Here is a 16,074-nt window from a genome sequence, read left to right as displayed (position 1 = left end):
CTTACAAAAGCGACGCCAGATGTCACTGTAGTGTATATTTCTGTATATTTTTTTGAAAATCTAGTGTATTCATCATTTTCCTACACATTTATTCACGGGTGTCTTTAACCTGGAAGTTGCTCTTTAAACAGATGGTAAGCTCCAGATCCTCCATTATCGTAAAGAAAGACCACTTTTCAACTTTATCTAGCTTCCCAAGTGGTGAAAGTTCAGGGTAAGGTATTCATTTTAGAGCAAACTGGTTCGCACTGACAACACGTCAAATCTAAACCTTGGCCAACAACATATGACTTTGACCCAGTAAACTGGTTTTCGTGTTCCACCTTAATATTTTGTCACATTTGTTACTTGACTAGATCTTGATTATATAGCCTCCTGCGGACGTTGAGGGCGAGGTTTTGGTCCCGTTATATTCTAGTTTCTGTCTCTTTTGATTGAATCTAAACTATCAAAATCCCTAATGAAATCTGGGGATCTGCACCTTGTGTTGATACAATTATTTTAAAAATGTTTTTAACCAAAATATCGCTGCAAAACTAACCCATTGCATCTTTAATTGATTTATTCAACATATTTTGAACTGAAATAATTATGATAAAGCGGAAAACCCCTTTTTCAACTAATTTAAAGTAACAGGTTAGGATAAGGTATTACTGTTGGTGCAAACAAAAATATTTGTTTAGGTTTTCTGTTTAAATGTAGGCACATCGATCTTACACACTGTATCTATAACCCAGAAGACCTAACGAACAACTTGAAAGACATAATACAAGTAGTGCATTGCCATCAAGCAAAGTTGCACATACCAATGCTGATTGGCCCTTGTGCAAAGACTGTCCATTAGGCCAGAGATGATCTCAGATTAGACATCATCAGAAGATGACAACATGTGTAGAAGATGGTAAACACAAAGCAGTGATAAAGGCAAAACAGTAGATTTTCCATGCTGGGATCCCAGCATGCATTGAGGGAGAAAAAGTGAGGAATCCGGGGTCAGATGGCTTACCAAGTTTGCCAACCACAACGGTAAGTCGTGATTTAGGAGCAGCTCAGGACCCTGGACGCCCTCTGCACAGAAAAATAAATACATCTGTTTAAAAAAGGTTTCAAATATCTACTAAAATAATTGTTAGTGATTCTCTTTGTAATTCAGTTTTAAACTTGAGTGAACATGTTCTGATTTTAAACTCAGTGTTACCTGATCCAGGAGTGTCTGATGATGATGGACAGCTCATGATCATGTACTCGGTGTCTTCCACTGGAAACACAACAAACACATCCATCAGCAAACCTAAGAAGTGCTACAGTACAACTGAATATGATCATTTTATCAGTTAAACTGCTTTCTAGATCTTACACTCCAACCGCCACTTCAACTTAACTGCACACATTACAATTCTCTTCAGGACTTTGACTGAAATGTTCTATATTTAGCAAACAAATGGCCAATTTGACTTCTTTCAGTCACTCTGAAAGCCTTCAATTGAAAATATTGTCAAAATTCTTTCAGTACTATTATTTGTAGTTTCCGAAGTGATAGAAGGAGTAGTGGTACTGTATATCATTCTTGCTGATACTACTACTGTAACAAAAGGGGCGTTCACACCGAAGTGCTTTTCCCACTTTAGTTCCGAAATGTCGCGTTCACACCCAAAAAATCCGGAACTAACATTTTTTCATGAGAACCTTTGTACCCCCTTTTCGTGGGAGAAGAAGGTTCCTATTTCTGATTGGCTGGGCGGATTGCAAACCACGCCCCGTAAAACTCCCAAAAAGTTTTGTGAAGCCGCCATTTCATTATCCTTGCATTAGCATTATTAGCATTAGCATTAGCCCAGTGCCCAGTGCACAAACGCAGAGAGACTAACTCATGGCAACTTCTACTGAAGCCAGTCCCCAACTCCGGGGACTTCCGTCCGGGGACTTCGGGTGGCAGTATACGCCTGAAGTTGTTTGCGGCCTGCCAGTATACCCAAAGCAGAAGAAGAAGAAATGACGTCAGCGGCTTAATTTGCCTAATCCTCCCCCAGGGACTTATTCCGGTGTGAAAGCGATCTGAACTAAAGAGTTCTCATGAACCTTTGTGGGAAAAGTACTGCGGTGTGAAAGCGCCTTATGTAGTTTTGAGTAGAAGTAGTAGTAGTAGTAGTAATAATAGTATTAGTAGCGGTAGTACTGATAGAAGGTTACTACTATAGAGAATGGGAACCGGCACCGCGGCCATTTTTGGAGGATGGCGTTGATAGCAGCGGCAACATACCTTAATTTCTGTAAGCTTTCACCAGATATCCTTCAGCTATTTTTCATCACACATAAATAAAGTATGCAGGAAATATAATTGCCCTCTCCAATAGAAGCTCTCTGTACAGCAACATATGTATTCATACACCAACATCACATGTTTAATATGTTACCTATATGTCAATATTCCCTGTGCAGTGGTTTGTGTTACTGTAGTTGCGCAGTGAACAGTCAGCCTGCTGATGTTGACTACTCTTTCTTTATCATAATGGGAAATAATTGAATATAATCACATTCTCCCTTTTTGTTCATTGGTCACAGGAGTGGCTGTTATCGACCATGATTACAAGTGAAAAAGTTGTACTTCTTGGCGCTATTGTAGGTTAGTCAAGTGGCAGTCGCCTGTATCTTTGAAAGATGGCCGACCTTCTGTTGATGACATCACATTTCCACTCCCTATAGAGTGGCGAAGTCCCTCCCCTTCCGGGGGAGCTCCATGGGACCCAAGCCCCCAGGAAGTGCGCCGGACTCAGATGAAAATATTTGTGCTGGCCAAACGGCGGTACTACACTTCCGTTTGGTTGCCGGGCCCGGAAACACTTTTTCCCATTGACTTACATGGGGAAAGAGTGGTCTGTAAATCGTTGGATAATTTAAAAAAAACTAAATAAACCACCCAGTATGAACACTTGTATAGCCCTTATTAAAAACATTTGTTCCTCAAGTTGTAAAAATGTGCTAATAACGTTATTCTGAGAGTTATATCCCTCTGCATTATGAACGCGCATCTAACCCACGGGACTGCGCCGCCCGGCACGTTCATGTTACGTGTTCAGCATGCAGCAGCACATGCGTTTATCATTCTTTACACATGGATGCACAATAAGAACGGACCCATATCGCCTTACTGCCCACGGAGCTGTAATAATGGATATATTGCACATGTTTGCTGTAATTCATCATTTGTAAAATATTATACGACATGGGCTGTATGGTTAAATCTTGTACCGTAAATGTTGTATTAAATAAAGTTAATATTACCGACGTTAGATTAATGTCTAGCTTGTTATTGCACGAAGAAGCTTATTGCACTGTATATATATATATATATATATATATATAAATATATACATTTTGGTTAAAGTTGCGCATGCGCTATGAGCGCACATACGGGTACTTCTCAGGCATGCCGGGTATTCTGTGACGTTTTGCTCTCTCAAAAGTTGGGCCATTCTATCATCATGCGCTAATGAGCAACTCTCATAGGAATGAATGAGCCCCGCCTCCCACGCTGTATCCAGTTCTTATTATACATCCATGATGGGACCTCATTTAAAAAAAAAAAATCTATTGAAGTCAATGGAGACAGAAAGATTATCTTTCGATCCCGTTTGAATTGTGCCACGAATTACACATGATGTTTTTCAATTTAAAAGATCATTTTTCAACAAAATAAAATGTGTCGTTAAACTGTGAAGTAACAATTTTTTTTTGTGTGAAACGCTCAATGAACTACATCTCTGGTCTTGCAGAACAACACACGTCACCAAGATGGCCGTCACTACTGTCTTGTCAACAAAAGGATTGACTACCCTCACTATCAGACTCAGGGCTGCCAACACTCACGCATTGAGCGTGAGAGTCACGCAATTAACCCATATCTCACGCACTCACGCCACACTTGCCTTTCCTCACGCTAAGTTGTCGTCCAAAATAAATGTATATACAAATAAAGTGAAGGAACAACAAACCGAGCGGTCTACGAAATGAGAAATTAGGTCTTCTGGCTTAGTTCAGTAAAGTTGGAACGATATTGGGAGATTCTGATTTTACGGATCAATAATGATAACATGATAACTCATGAACAAAACGTTATTCAGACACAAATGACGCTTCCTAAGTACCGTGGTAAGGTTGACAACGAACTAAAATCACATTTTGATCAAAAGAAGCCAATACGGGCCGTCCTCCGAGCTGGACACATTACATTGGTCTCTATCCGCAGCCGGAGAAGAAACGAGTGCTCAGGGACCGTCTGCAAAGTACAAATCCGAAAAAAGAGAATACAATAATATTCAATCACTATTATACAGCTCATTACTACCAAACTCACTACACACATCAATAGTCTCTTGTGTGTCATACTACAGCAAGGAGTTTGGAAGAATATGCTTTTGAATAATTTCGGGGAATATTTATAATGTAAAACTTTACTATTATAGCTACAGTATATTTCTACCAAACTCACTATTTGTATTGTTGTTGTTAGCATCTGGTTAGCTAGCTGCACTAACGGTTATTAAAAGCTGTTTCTAAAACAAGGAAAGGGAGAGCTCTGTCCTGTCAGACTGAGAGAACTACAGCTCAGTGAGGTAAGGGACTCTCTGTTTAGATAGTTAACTTTAGTCTAGTTATCTCAGTGGGTCTCAAACGTTTTGGTAACCATTTATGAGAATAAATGAAAAACAGTTATACTATATGACAGTAAAACAAGAATACAGTTTAAAAGAGTGATTTGTAAAATATCCATAAAGAAAAAGAAAATCTGTTTACAGTTCTGTTTCATATGGGTGTTGAGAGATGTATCCTTAAATTCATGTTGCTCTCAAAGCGCACCAGGTTGATGCATTTAACTTCAATATTTAAAAAAAAATCTACCCGGAGGAGCAAGCTCCCGGACCCCCCTAGAGGAGGTGAGGATCCCCCCCCCCACCAACTTATAAAATAGCACTTTACCTCTGCTTACACCTATATGCCATTTTATATGCCATGAGCTGATTATCGAGCCTTCATTGTAAGAGTCGCGGGTACACTGTGTGCGTATTCCACTTGCGCCCGGTACTTTAATGGGAAACCCTAGTTTGTACATGTTCACTGTACACATGAACGTTTCTTTTTTCGGTTCACCAAAAAAATTATCTCACTCCAAGCTGAACTCAAATGTTGGCAGCCCTGCTATCACCACAATGAAACACGTCCAGAAGAATGTCATGCAAAGCTGCCTGCCTACCTTCCTTTGATTCTCTCTGAACTGCCTGGTCTTTTTAATGTTTAATGTCAACCATTTGTGCAGATAGCGTGAAGTAGAAATGATCGGCGATCGCCGATGCTAGCGTTAGCATTTCTCCCCTGGGCTTAAATTGTGTATTATAGAATGATCACACCTGTGACAGTACTCTTCAAAGGGTTCACGAAATATGACTACTACTCTTACTGTTTAACATTTTGTGTTACTTAATGTTACTTCATATTAAAGCTAATAAAAATGACAAGGCTGTAATTATAACTAACGTGCTAGCTACTAGCTAGGTAGCTAACTTGATCCAGCCACTCCTGGTCCTCTCATCAGACGGGAAGCGAAAGAACGAGCAAGACCCATTGCTGGTATGATAACAACTTGCTGCTAAGCACACAGGCATCTTGTTAAAGTGATCTGATCTTAGCTATCTCTTAGTGGAGGAAAACAATTGTGACATCACTTACACGACTCTGGGATTTGTAGTCTTTCTAGTTGCGTATTTTTCATAGTCTTATATTTCAACAGTTTTACGACAAACTGTGACTTTTTTGACATGGAAATTATTTTTAAAGATTGACAAACATCATATGTGTAATTCATGGCACAATTCAAACGGGATCGAAAGATAAGTTTTCTCTCTCCATTGACTTCAATATATTATTTTTCCGAAATAAGGTCCCATCGACCGGAAGTAGATGGGCGTGACTTCGCCACTCTATAGCTAGCAGTGGTAGTATCAGTAATATCATTATTACCTGGAGTGTCGTTTGTGTGCAGTTTGGACAGCAGCTCTGAGATGTCTTTCTTTTGAGTCTGAGCGGCGTAACTCAGTTTCTCTGAGTCCAGAGCAGACAGGAAGGACGGCAGGTCCCAGATCAGCTTGGCCAGCACTGAAGACAGATGAGCAGACAAGTAGAAAGACAGGGAGGACAGACAGGTGAACAGAGGGACACAAAGACTCTACAGCTGTCAGACTGGCCTCATGAACAAGGTCAAATCTACAGTGAGATAACAGAAAATCACCCTCAAATATTTTCACAGACGTTATCTCTGAGTCATCCTTTAACTGTTGACATACTGGAGAAGCAGGGCAATGAGTCATGTTTGATTACATGAACACTATCTCTCCCTTTTAAACAAACTCTCTTTACATTTGTCTGAGGAAATCTTTGTGTTTAAATAGTAAAAGTAAAATGCATCACTATAAAGTAGATCTTAGTAAATAAATGAACCAGAAATGTCATGTATCCAACATATTTACATTTCCTTGTCCCTTGTTAGACGCTTTTATCCAAAGCGACTTACATACTCAATACTGTGGTCAATCCCCACAGGAGCAATTTGGGGTGAAATGTCTCGGGGACACAACGACATGTTGACTGCAGTGGGGATTGAACCAGTGCTCCCCTGATCCGAAGATCACACTGAGCCACAGCCTCCCTTATTGGTACACTAAATGGTTCTCCGTGTTTCTCTTGGTTCATAATATTCACACAACAGGGATGGATGGAAACAAGATGAAATTAGCATTTTTTCTTGTGCTAACTTGTGAAAATATTGTTAAAACTTGCTACATTTTGGCAAAGACTTAACTAAATAGACCCTTTCTTTCCGTCTTTCTTTCTTTCCTTTTTTTTCTTTCTTAGCTTGTCTAGCTTGTCATGTTAACATACAATGATAACACTTTGACATTTAGCATATTTTTGAATCCTTTAGAAAATACAGTTGATGTGCTATCTTATACTTGAATATTAGCATGTCACAATTAGCATCGTTGCATCTCAACATGCTAACAGCTTGTAGGGTTGCTTTTTTTAAGGTGAATTTTCAGAAAAAACATGCTTGCTTCATCTTTCCCAGTTTTACAATGTAAGCTACACATAATTATGTTATTGCTAAAATTCAAGTTAACATGGCTATTTATTTTTAAAACAACATACAGTACATTGCAGTAAACCATAGAGACATGGAAAAATATCCAAACAGAAGTAAACAAAAAAATGTGTGAAAAAAATGAATCTGCAATAATATTACGTTTATATTAGCTTCAACTTAATATTATTGCTTTCGACTAACCTAATACAGTTATGTGACATTTGTTGACATAATACATTTAATTAAAGTCAACGGTTCAGTTTTTTCAGTGTAGTTGTAAGGTAAGCTACCAATTTGGGCCTGCGGCTGGTGTGACCCCATTGCATGACGGTCTCATAGTGTTCTTTTTTAAATAAAAACAATCAGTTAGTCAATTCATCAGATAAAGGTTTCTGTCCTCACAATGACTTTCCTGAGCCATACACAGACTCTGGTGGGGGCTCCCTTCAGTTTGTCGTCAAAAGGTTGATAAAACATGAAAACGTGTCATGAAGTCAGTCTGTGTTCATGTGATGAATGAAGCTGTTGTTCCTCTCTCACTGAATGAATACGGACTTTGTGTGTAAGCTTCAGAAGAGCAAAGAGCTGCAATCTTTGAAGGCAGTGATGTAAGACGCCTCTCAGTTCACATTATCCACTACAGAAAAATACAATCTGTGTTTACCCAGCATTTGACTCTCCTAGAGTACATTAGTACACAAATAAATCATATGATTTCCCCAGTATTTATGATAATAATGTGATCCTGTTTGTTTGCTATGTTAATATTTACTGTATTTAGATGTAGGTAAGTCAACAGATATAAGTATAAAAGAGGTATATTTAGATGTGAAAATAATTTTAAAATTTAAAAAAGCCCTTATTTGAAAACACATCAGGAAACTGTGTTAAGTAAAATTGAAGAAAGTAGTTTTCCACTATCTTTATCCAAACATTTTTTAATTAAATGTCAATTATTGTTTTTTTATTTCTATTCTTATACTGTCTATGTGATGCTAGGACTGAGGGCCGACCCGGAAGTTAGCACTGCTAGGGTTCAATTAACAAAAAGCATCAAGATTTTTCAATTTGATATTGGAATATTGAAAAAAACAAGATCTTTGACAAATACACATGATACATACACATTTAGTTCAGCAGGATATTCTTCACATGTTAGCACCACTTTCTGAAGCGTAAATGCAATCAGCTAACAAAAGCTAACTTTAGGCCATAAACAAACTGTCACATGACTTCACGTCACTGCTGCTAAGCTAAAGGCGGCTAATGTTCAGCGTGCTGAGCTTTAGTAATCTCATTTTGTTACTTTGTCAGCAACCTTGTTTTATGACAGAAGCTTCAGACCTTAATAAGGGACGAATAGTAGTGTATGCAAGAAATGTGCAATTCATGGAGCAACAATCAGCTGGAGTCCATTTTTTGTAAATATGTATGTCATTTGTAACTAGCAGATACTGGTGACAATTACTACTGATGCTTCTGCAGTACTAAATCTCAGCCTAGCATTGTTCAAAAACAAAAGCTACCATTAGGCTATAAAGTAACTACATCACGGCCACATGACTTGACTTCACCACCGCTAAGCTAAAGGCGGCTAATGTTTGGTGTGATGATGTGTAGTAGACTCATTTGGTCACTTGTTAGCAACTTTTTTTTTTAAGAAAAGAAAAAAAGCTTCAGACATTCTAATGACATATTTTATGTCGTAGAACAAAACGGGAAAATCTCTAAAGCTAGTGTTAAGCACATATCTTATTTCAGGCTTCTAACCAAAAACATTTTCAAAAAATTATAGAAAAGGGAACTGGAACTGTTTTCAGGAACAGAAAACTTAATTTCTTGAGATTCTTGTCCTAACATTAAGGTGTAGAAGTGTGAAACACACAAGCCAATGTCTCCTTTAGACAGTACAGTTAAGGTTATTTATTCTGTTAATGAGTGAATGAAACCCTGAACTGTCTGCGCCTGTTGAGGTAACGTTTCCCACCACAAATACTCAAATGTTCTGGCCTTCAAATGTGAGCTGATGTGACAGATATACACACTGATAAGCTGCTGCTAATGTTTAACATGGAAAGACTGTATGTGTTGGTTGTTAGTTACTCATTGTTCGACATCATTTCAGAACTCAAGCTAACTGTACGATCATTTATAAAGGTTGTCGGCAGTGAATAATGTGAAACCTTAAAGACACCTACAGTATGTTTATCCGTTGAACATATCTACTGGTATTCTTACTGTAAACACGTACTGTATTACTTGCAGAACCTTTACTGCAGGGGTGTTAAACTCAATTTCAACTCGGGCCACATTGGCATCATGGTTGCTCTCAAAGGGCCAGTTTTATATATAAGACTATATAAAAATACATAAATATGTAATATATATAAAATAAAGTATTATATTACATTATTGCCTCTGCATTGGATTATTATTGGATAGGGTAATAACTTCCTAATTAACTACGTCTGAAAGCAGAAGTCTAGGGAAAACAATTGCAAGTCTTTTCAGTGAGAATGTTGCAAAATGATTTAAAAAGAAAAGCCAAATTCTGGAAAAAAAAAGTCAAAAGAAATGAAATGCTGAAAAAAAAGAGTCAGATTCTAAGAAAAAAATTATATTTTGAAGAATAAAAGTCCAATTCTGAGAAAAACTTCAAATTTGAGATGCATAGTGGGACATGTAGTTTATGGGCAACTTGCTTCTGTAAAGCGGCATGTAACCGTATAGTAAACATATTATATTCTTTGCAAGCTCTTGTGGGCCACATACAATGAAGTCACAGGCCGGATTTGGCCCCCGGGCCTTGAGTTTGACACCCCTGCTGTACTGCCTCTTTGACCATTATAACTGCTTATGGGATCAGATACTCATCAGCCAAGGACTGCTACACAACTTAAAAATAGAAAATAGAAAACTTCTCAATGACCAATCCCACTTGAGATCCACTAGAACCATATGAAAGAAAAATATCATTGTAAAGACCCCAGAACTTCCTTTAATGACCAGGAAGTTTATGTAATTGATCTCTGGAACCTCCTTCCTCCTGAAAGACCTCTAAACCTGTTTACAGCAACTACAACTACTACCACATAGCGCTTTTTTCTGAGCACTTTCTTTTCAATGAGAATGCCCATTGTTTCACATCAAAAAACGTGTCATTTTTGTTTGCGCTTCGCCATTTTTGTGTGGCCCTCTCTTAGGACTTTGACAATATTTCACCTTAATAGGTGAGCAGCAGTGATGTCAATGTAGAAGGTGGAGGCGAAGCTTGTTTTTGGCCGTGTCTTTCTGAAAGAAACTATCAAGAAACAGACAGAAAAGGCTGTTTGTTTGAGGGGGCTGACACCAAGTGTTGCTGCTGTTGAGTGTTGCCCTTTTATCTCTGCAGATCATCCACCTCACTCTATGTATCTCTTTGAGTGGTGACAAGCCCATCCATTCAAAGTGTGAGCGCAAGCATCTTCCAGTTGGTGTTAATGGTGAAAAACAAGTCAAACAAGTATATCAAGTAGACCAAATGAACACATAAAAGGCAAGGGGTGAAGCTTATGTCTTTTAAAGTGGTGATATGTGAATTCACAAAGCCACCTGCCAGCGGTCTGACGCTGGATGGACACAGGGCCTTAGGGACCTCTGAAATATAACTTCATTCAAGACAATAAATGTTTGAATGTTGATCAACTATATAACTTTCTTCCATATTAAATGATTGACATAAATCAGATCCAGTTGTAACCCCTGAGAATGTGAGCATCTTTACTGTTTGCAAAGTTTAATAATGATTTATGTTTTGTTGTCAAAAATCTAAGTGTAGTGAATGAATCTGAAAGGTTTGGCAAAGCCTGAATTATCATCAGTAGGATTAGGAAATGTCAAATATGCAGAGAGAAAAAAGAAGCTTTTGTGTTTGAGCTCCATTCAGAGGGACAGAGTTAGTACATTCACCCTCTGAGTGAGTGGGAGACAAGGGTTAAAGGTTTCTGATTAACGTCTCTCTGCTGATTTAAGGATCCGACAGATCTGCTTATCAGCCCGCTGCTGTTTTAAACAGGGAGCTGCACATACCTCACACACCTACAACACACCCACAACACACCAGCAACAGCACAGCAACAAGACATCATCCACAACAACAACAGAAAGACCGTAGGAAGAAAAAAGTGAAGGAATAAAGAGTTTGTGTTTCTGAGCGCTGCTTATCTGACCATCAACATCACTTCCTGTCTCTGGCTTTGATGCTGCAGAACACACACATACACATGCAAGCAGGCACATGAATAACAGTCACTGCCGATTTGAATGAGAGTTTGATAATGCTGTTTTGGTGGGAAAAAATTCAAAAGCACACAACAAATAAACAATATCAAAATGATCAGCAACCAGAAACAACTCATGATTAAGAATGCATCGGCCTCTCACACTGAAAAAACTGAAACGTTCACTTTGATTAAATGTTTCGTGTCAACAGATTTTACATAACTGTATTAGGTTAGTGGAAAGCAATAATATTAAGCGGAACCTAATACAAAAAGAAAATGAAACGTTAAATGATTGCTTTCAACTCACCTAATGCAGTTATGTGAAATGTGTTGACATACAGTAATACATTTAATTAAAGTCAATGTTTCAGTTTATATTGACTATATTCATGAAAAGACGAACAAATAAAGTAATAACTAAGAGCTGACATACAAAGTAACCAACTAACTGATGTTCTAACAAACAAATTGACAAACAAACACACACACAAAGTTTGTTCAACCTTTGTCAAGAATATAATATACACAGAAAGTATTTCATTCCAAGAACGAAAAAAAGTTTAGTTTGCCCCAATAACAAGAAGCACATTTCTTCTCTTACTATTGGTATAACTATGACACACTGTATTTTCTTTAAGATACTTGTATTTGTTTAAGATACTTGTATTTACGAAATATATTATTCTGGATAATCCGGATAATAATGTTTAAGTGTTAAGTAAAGGTCCCATGTCATGGCCATTTCTACTGATCATATTTCCATTGTTGAGGTCTACTAAAATATATTTAAATTGTGCAATTTTCCAAACTCACATATAAGAAAAACAATAAGCGTGGCTTGATGTTGAGTAAGAAAAAGGTTAAAACCTGAGTGAAATCTCTTCACTCAGGTGTTTTTCCACAGGCCCTGAAAACTGCAGTCATTAAACCGCTCTTAAAAAATAATAATCTAGATGCTTCAGTAATGAACAGTGTTGGGACTAACGCGTTACACTGTAACGCGTTACTGTAACACCGTTATTTTTGGCAGTAACTAGTACTCTAACGCGTTATTTTTTTAATTCAGTAACTCAGTTACCGTTACTACATGGTGCGTTACTCCGTTATTTTTTGTATATAGTCTCGGCTCCCAGACGTTGGTGAGCGGTGCCAACAGCGAGGCGAACAGAGATGAGAACTGTACTTAAGTACAGTACTTGAGTAAATGTACTTAGATACTTCCTGTGTCACTTGCGGAGACGCGCTGTGGGCGTGTTTGTGTTTACTAACAAGACTATCATGGCGGCAGCAGAGCTCAAGTCAAGTTTCTCCGCCTGGAGATTGTTATGTATGGGCCTTTCTCACTTCTCTTATTTTTCATTTCCTCGCTCCTTGGTCTCGGTCTCACCGGAAGTGGATTTGTCTGCGCCATCTTGAGTAGCGTCGCAATGGCCTTATTTTTGTCGGAGGACCGAGGAGCGAGGAGCGATAATGGAGGAGCTATAATCGAGGAACCACCAGAACATCCTCAGACACTCGCCCCGCCCCCTTACTGTGTATCACTCACTGATTGGACGATGCAGTGCATGCACTGATGTGATGCTTCTTGACATGAGAGCAGTTTCCCAGCGGAGTGAAGAAAATATATGAACCTCACGGGAGTCACTCCTCAGTTTATACCGTCTTTTGTTTCAATTAATGTATCATTTAGTTACAAATATGTGATATATCTGAACAACAAAGTGGTCAAAAATCATTTTATTCATTTTTTGGAAACATTTTAATGATCGCTTTTTTCGTTTTTCATTTATTATCATTTCCATTCATTCAGTCATTACAGATGTAGCGATTCATTTCAGACAGTTTGAAACGCGAGGGCCGTGATTGGTTCGTGATCTGCCCTCGCTCAAGGGAAAACCTCCAGCTTGACTTGAGACCGCCCCCGTGATAGATAAATGTAATTATAATGAAGCCAGCTGCAATGGATCATTGATCCACCAGGGAGTGCAGTGGGGTTCCACACTGGAGCTCATGTGAAATAAAGTCAGATACAGTATGCTGGATGTACAGCGGAACTTTGTTAAGATCCATATGTCACGGATATCATACTACTGTGCTAAATAAGAGACATGTAATCATTTACAAAACATAACCATGTTGTTATTTAACAAAATAATTTTGTTATTCGAAAAAAACGAACGGGAGGAAATGCAGCCCGGCTCTCGATTTTTAATCCTAATTTAATCATCATCTTCACCACGATCATTTATGTTTATGTTCGCCGAATTGACATGAAATCACTGACACATATGAATATACTGTATTCAACTTCATTAAAACGTCATTAACGTGCCTAAACTCAGTAATTCACCAAAAATATGTATATTTTAATGGAGTTTTGTCGGTCGATCAGGATCCCAAAGTGTAGCGGAGGGATCCTCATCTGGATGAAGGGTGTTATTTTCCCCATAAAGAACAAGTCGCTGCAAATTATCCCGCTTATTACATGGCCACATTCTCAACAAAGTAACGACATGACTCCCAATATTAATTGAAATGCTTTTATGGATTTAGAAAATGTTTTTATTGATTTAAAAAATAGTTGTATGTATTGATTTAAATTCACATGCATCCGCTAAGAAAAATAGTCCGTTGTTACAGTTTTTTAAACAGTCTGAATGAAACGGCAGCTCTCAGCTGTGTATTTACACAACTAATGGCCCATCAACCACAGCTCTCTCCCCCCTCCCCCCCTGATCTTTCTTCTCCAGCAGCTAAATTAACAGTAGGTTACTCTGAGTGACCATAGACTGTATGTGACAAGCTTACAGTTAGTGACGTAACAACACCATAAAAGCTGGTGGGTTGAAAGCAATACGGGAGGTAAAAATAACTAGAATAATTGTGACTTATTTATTGTGGCATTTATGTTTTTAGGTATAACATTTTATGTAATTCAGGCTTATAGTTCACCCTTCTCTAAAAGCATTCAACAATGACAATATTCATTGTAATTTAATAAATCCTTCCAACACACATTGTAAAAAATAGCCTACTGTAAGTTAAGAAATCATTTCAATATGTACATCTTCTGATTTAACAACAATAACATTATAAATAGTAACATAGCTGAACATGGTATTGCACATTTAGCTTTGAGTGTTACTGACCTGAGATGTTTTTATTACATGAATTAAGGTGACTGGGGCTTTTTAACATACAGGGATGCAAACTCATCAGGTATGAAGAAGGTGACAAGGATCCGAGCCCCCGGCTCCCCCACCCCACGGATTGACAGACGATTTTAGCAGTCAGAACAACTAAAGCAGCAGTGTTAATAATAACAGAAACGCCAAAGAGTCACATCTAATAGAAATATATAAAAGCATTTATTTTAAATTGTGGAGCAGTCAGTTTATAATTTTGGCAGCACTGTTGAGCATTTTGAAAATGTATTTTCATGCCTCTGTGCAAGGCTTAAGTCTTTTTATCTTTATAGCCACATGGTGTAAAGTAACTAAGTTCATAAACTCAACAAGTACTATACTTGGGCACAATTTTGAGATACTTGTACTTTATTTAAGTATTTCAATGTTTTGCTACTTTGTTCTTCTACTCCACTACAGTTCAGAGGTACATGGTGTACTTTGACTCCACTACATGTATTTAATACCTTTAGTTACTTCACAGATCTGGATTAATTAAGTGAAATAAAATCAAGTGTTAAATCAGACTTTAGTTCCACCTGGAGTATGTCCACAAGCTACCCTGCAGTATACAAAGTCATTCAAACTAGCTGCACCTTTACCAGCGTTGAGAACACTTTCATGATCAATCATTATAAAACATATCATATCTATTATTCTGAAATGGACCAATCTGCACAATGACTACTTTTACTGTCGCTACTTTCACTATATTTTGATGATAATACTTTTCTATTTTTACTTGAGGAACATTTTGAATGCAGGACTTTTACTGTAACAGAGTATTCCTACACTCTGGGACTATTACTTTTAGTCAAGTACAAGATCTGAGTACTTCTACTTTTACTCAAGTACAAGACCTGAGTACTTCTACTTTTACTCTAGTACAAGATCTGTGTGCTTCTACTTTTACTCAAGTACAAGACCTGAGTACTTCTACTTTTACTCAAGTACAAAATCTGAGTACTTCTGCTTTTACTCAAGTACAATATATATACTTATACCACCTCTGTTTATAGCCTATGAAAAAAACTATTAGAAATAGAAGGCTAAAGCTAACGTTAGCAGATAGTGACAATGTATGCTAGCTAGCTAGCTCAACGATTCCTTAAATAATATAGACAAGTTTACGCACCAAAACACGGGTAGCGCCATTACCCTACACAAATGCACTTCATTTCCGCCGGAAGTCTTTTGCACAGCGTCTGTCGGTGTAAACCGATGTAAACAGTCAGACGGGCACTGGTGTAAACACAGCGATTTCGATGCTAACAGTGATGCTAGCTTGGGAACACGATTCTACTTCTTTGACTGGAGATGGCGTTACTCTCCCCCACCCGAATTCAGTGCAAAACTGGGAGGATAACATGACGACGTGGCCCAGCATAAAACCAAAATAAACTGCCTTATTTAGGTCATGCCCACAGGAGCCAGTCTGTTGTTTACATAATGCACAATTTACATGATCTCTTTATGCTGTGCAATATATCAT

The 16,074-nt window shown here is 38.0% G+C and overlaps 1 protein-coding gene across 1 annotated transcript in view; it reads right to left on the bottom strand.

Annotated features, from left to right (window-relative positions):
- Positions 1 to 16,074, bottom strand: part of LOC307045322 (actin filament-associated protein 1-like 2) — a 115,263-nt gene that overhangs the window by 69,010 nt on the left and 30,179 nt on the right. Inside the window, exons 2-4 of the mRNA XM_079690904.1 lie at positions 6,016 to 6,150; positions 1,199 to 1,258; positions 1,007 to 1,068 (exon numbers count right to left, since the gene is read on the bottom strand). Coding sequence (XP_079547030.1) covers positions 1,007 to 1,068; positions 1,199 to 1,258; positions 6,016 to 6,150 — 257 coding nt within the window. The remainder of the gene's footprint in view (positions 1 to 1,006; positions 1,069 to 1,198; positions 1,259 to 6,015; positions 6,151 to 16,074) is intronic.

Source organism: Notothenia rossii (genome assembly GCF_949606895.1).
Source record: "Notothenia rossii genome assembly, chromosome: 6".
Taxonomy (NCBI): Eukaryota; Metazoa; Chordata; class Actinopteri; order Perciformes; family Nototheniidae; genus Notothenia; species Notothenia rossii.
This window is presented reverse-complemented; position numbering and strand designations above follow the sequence as displayed.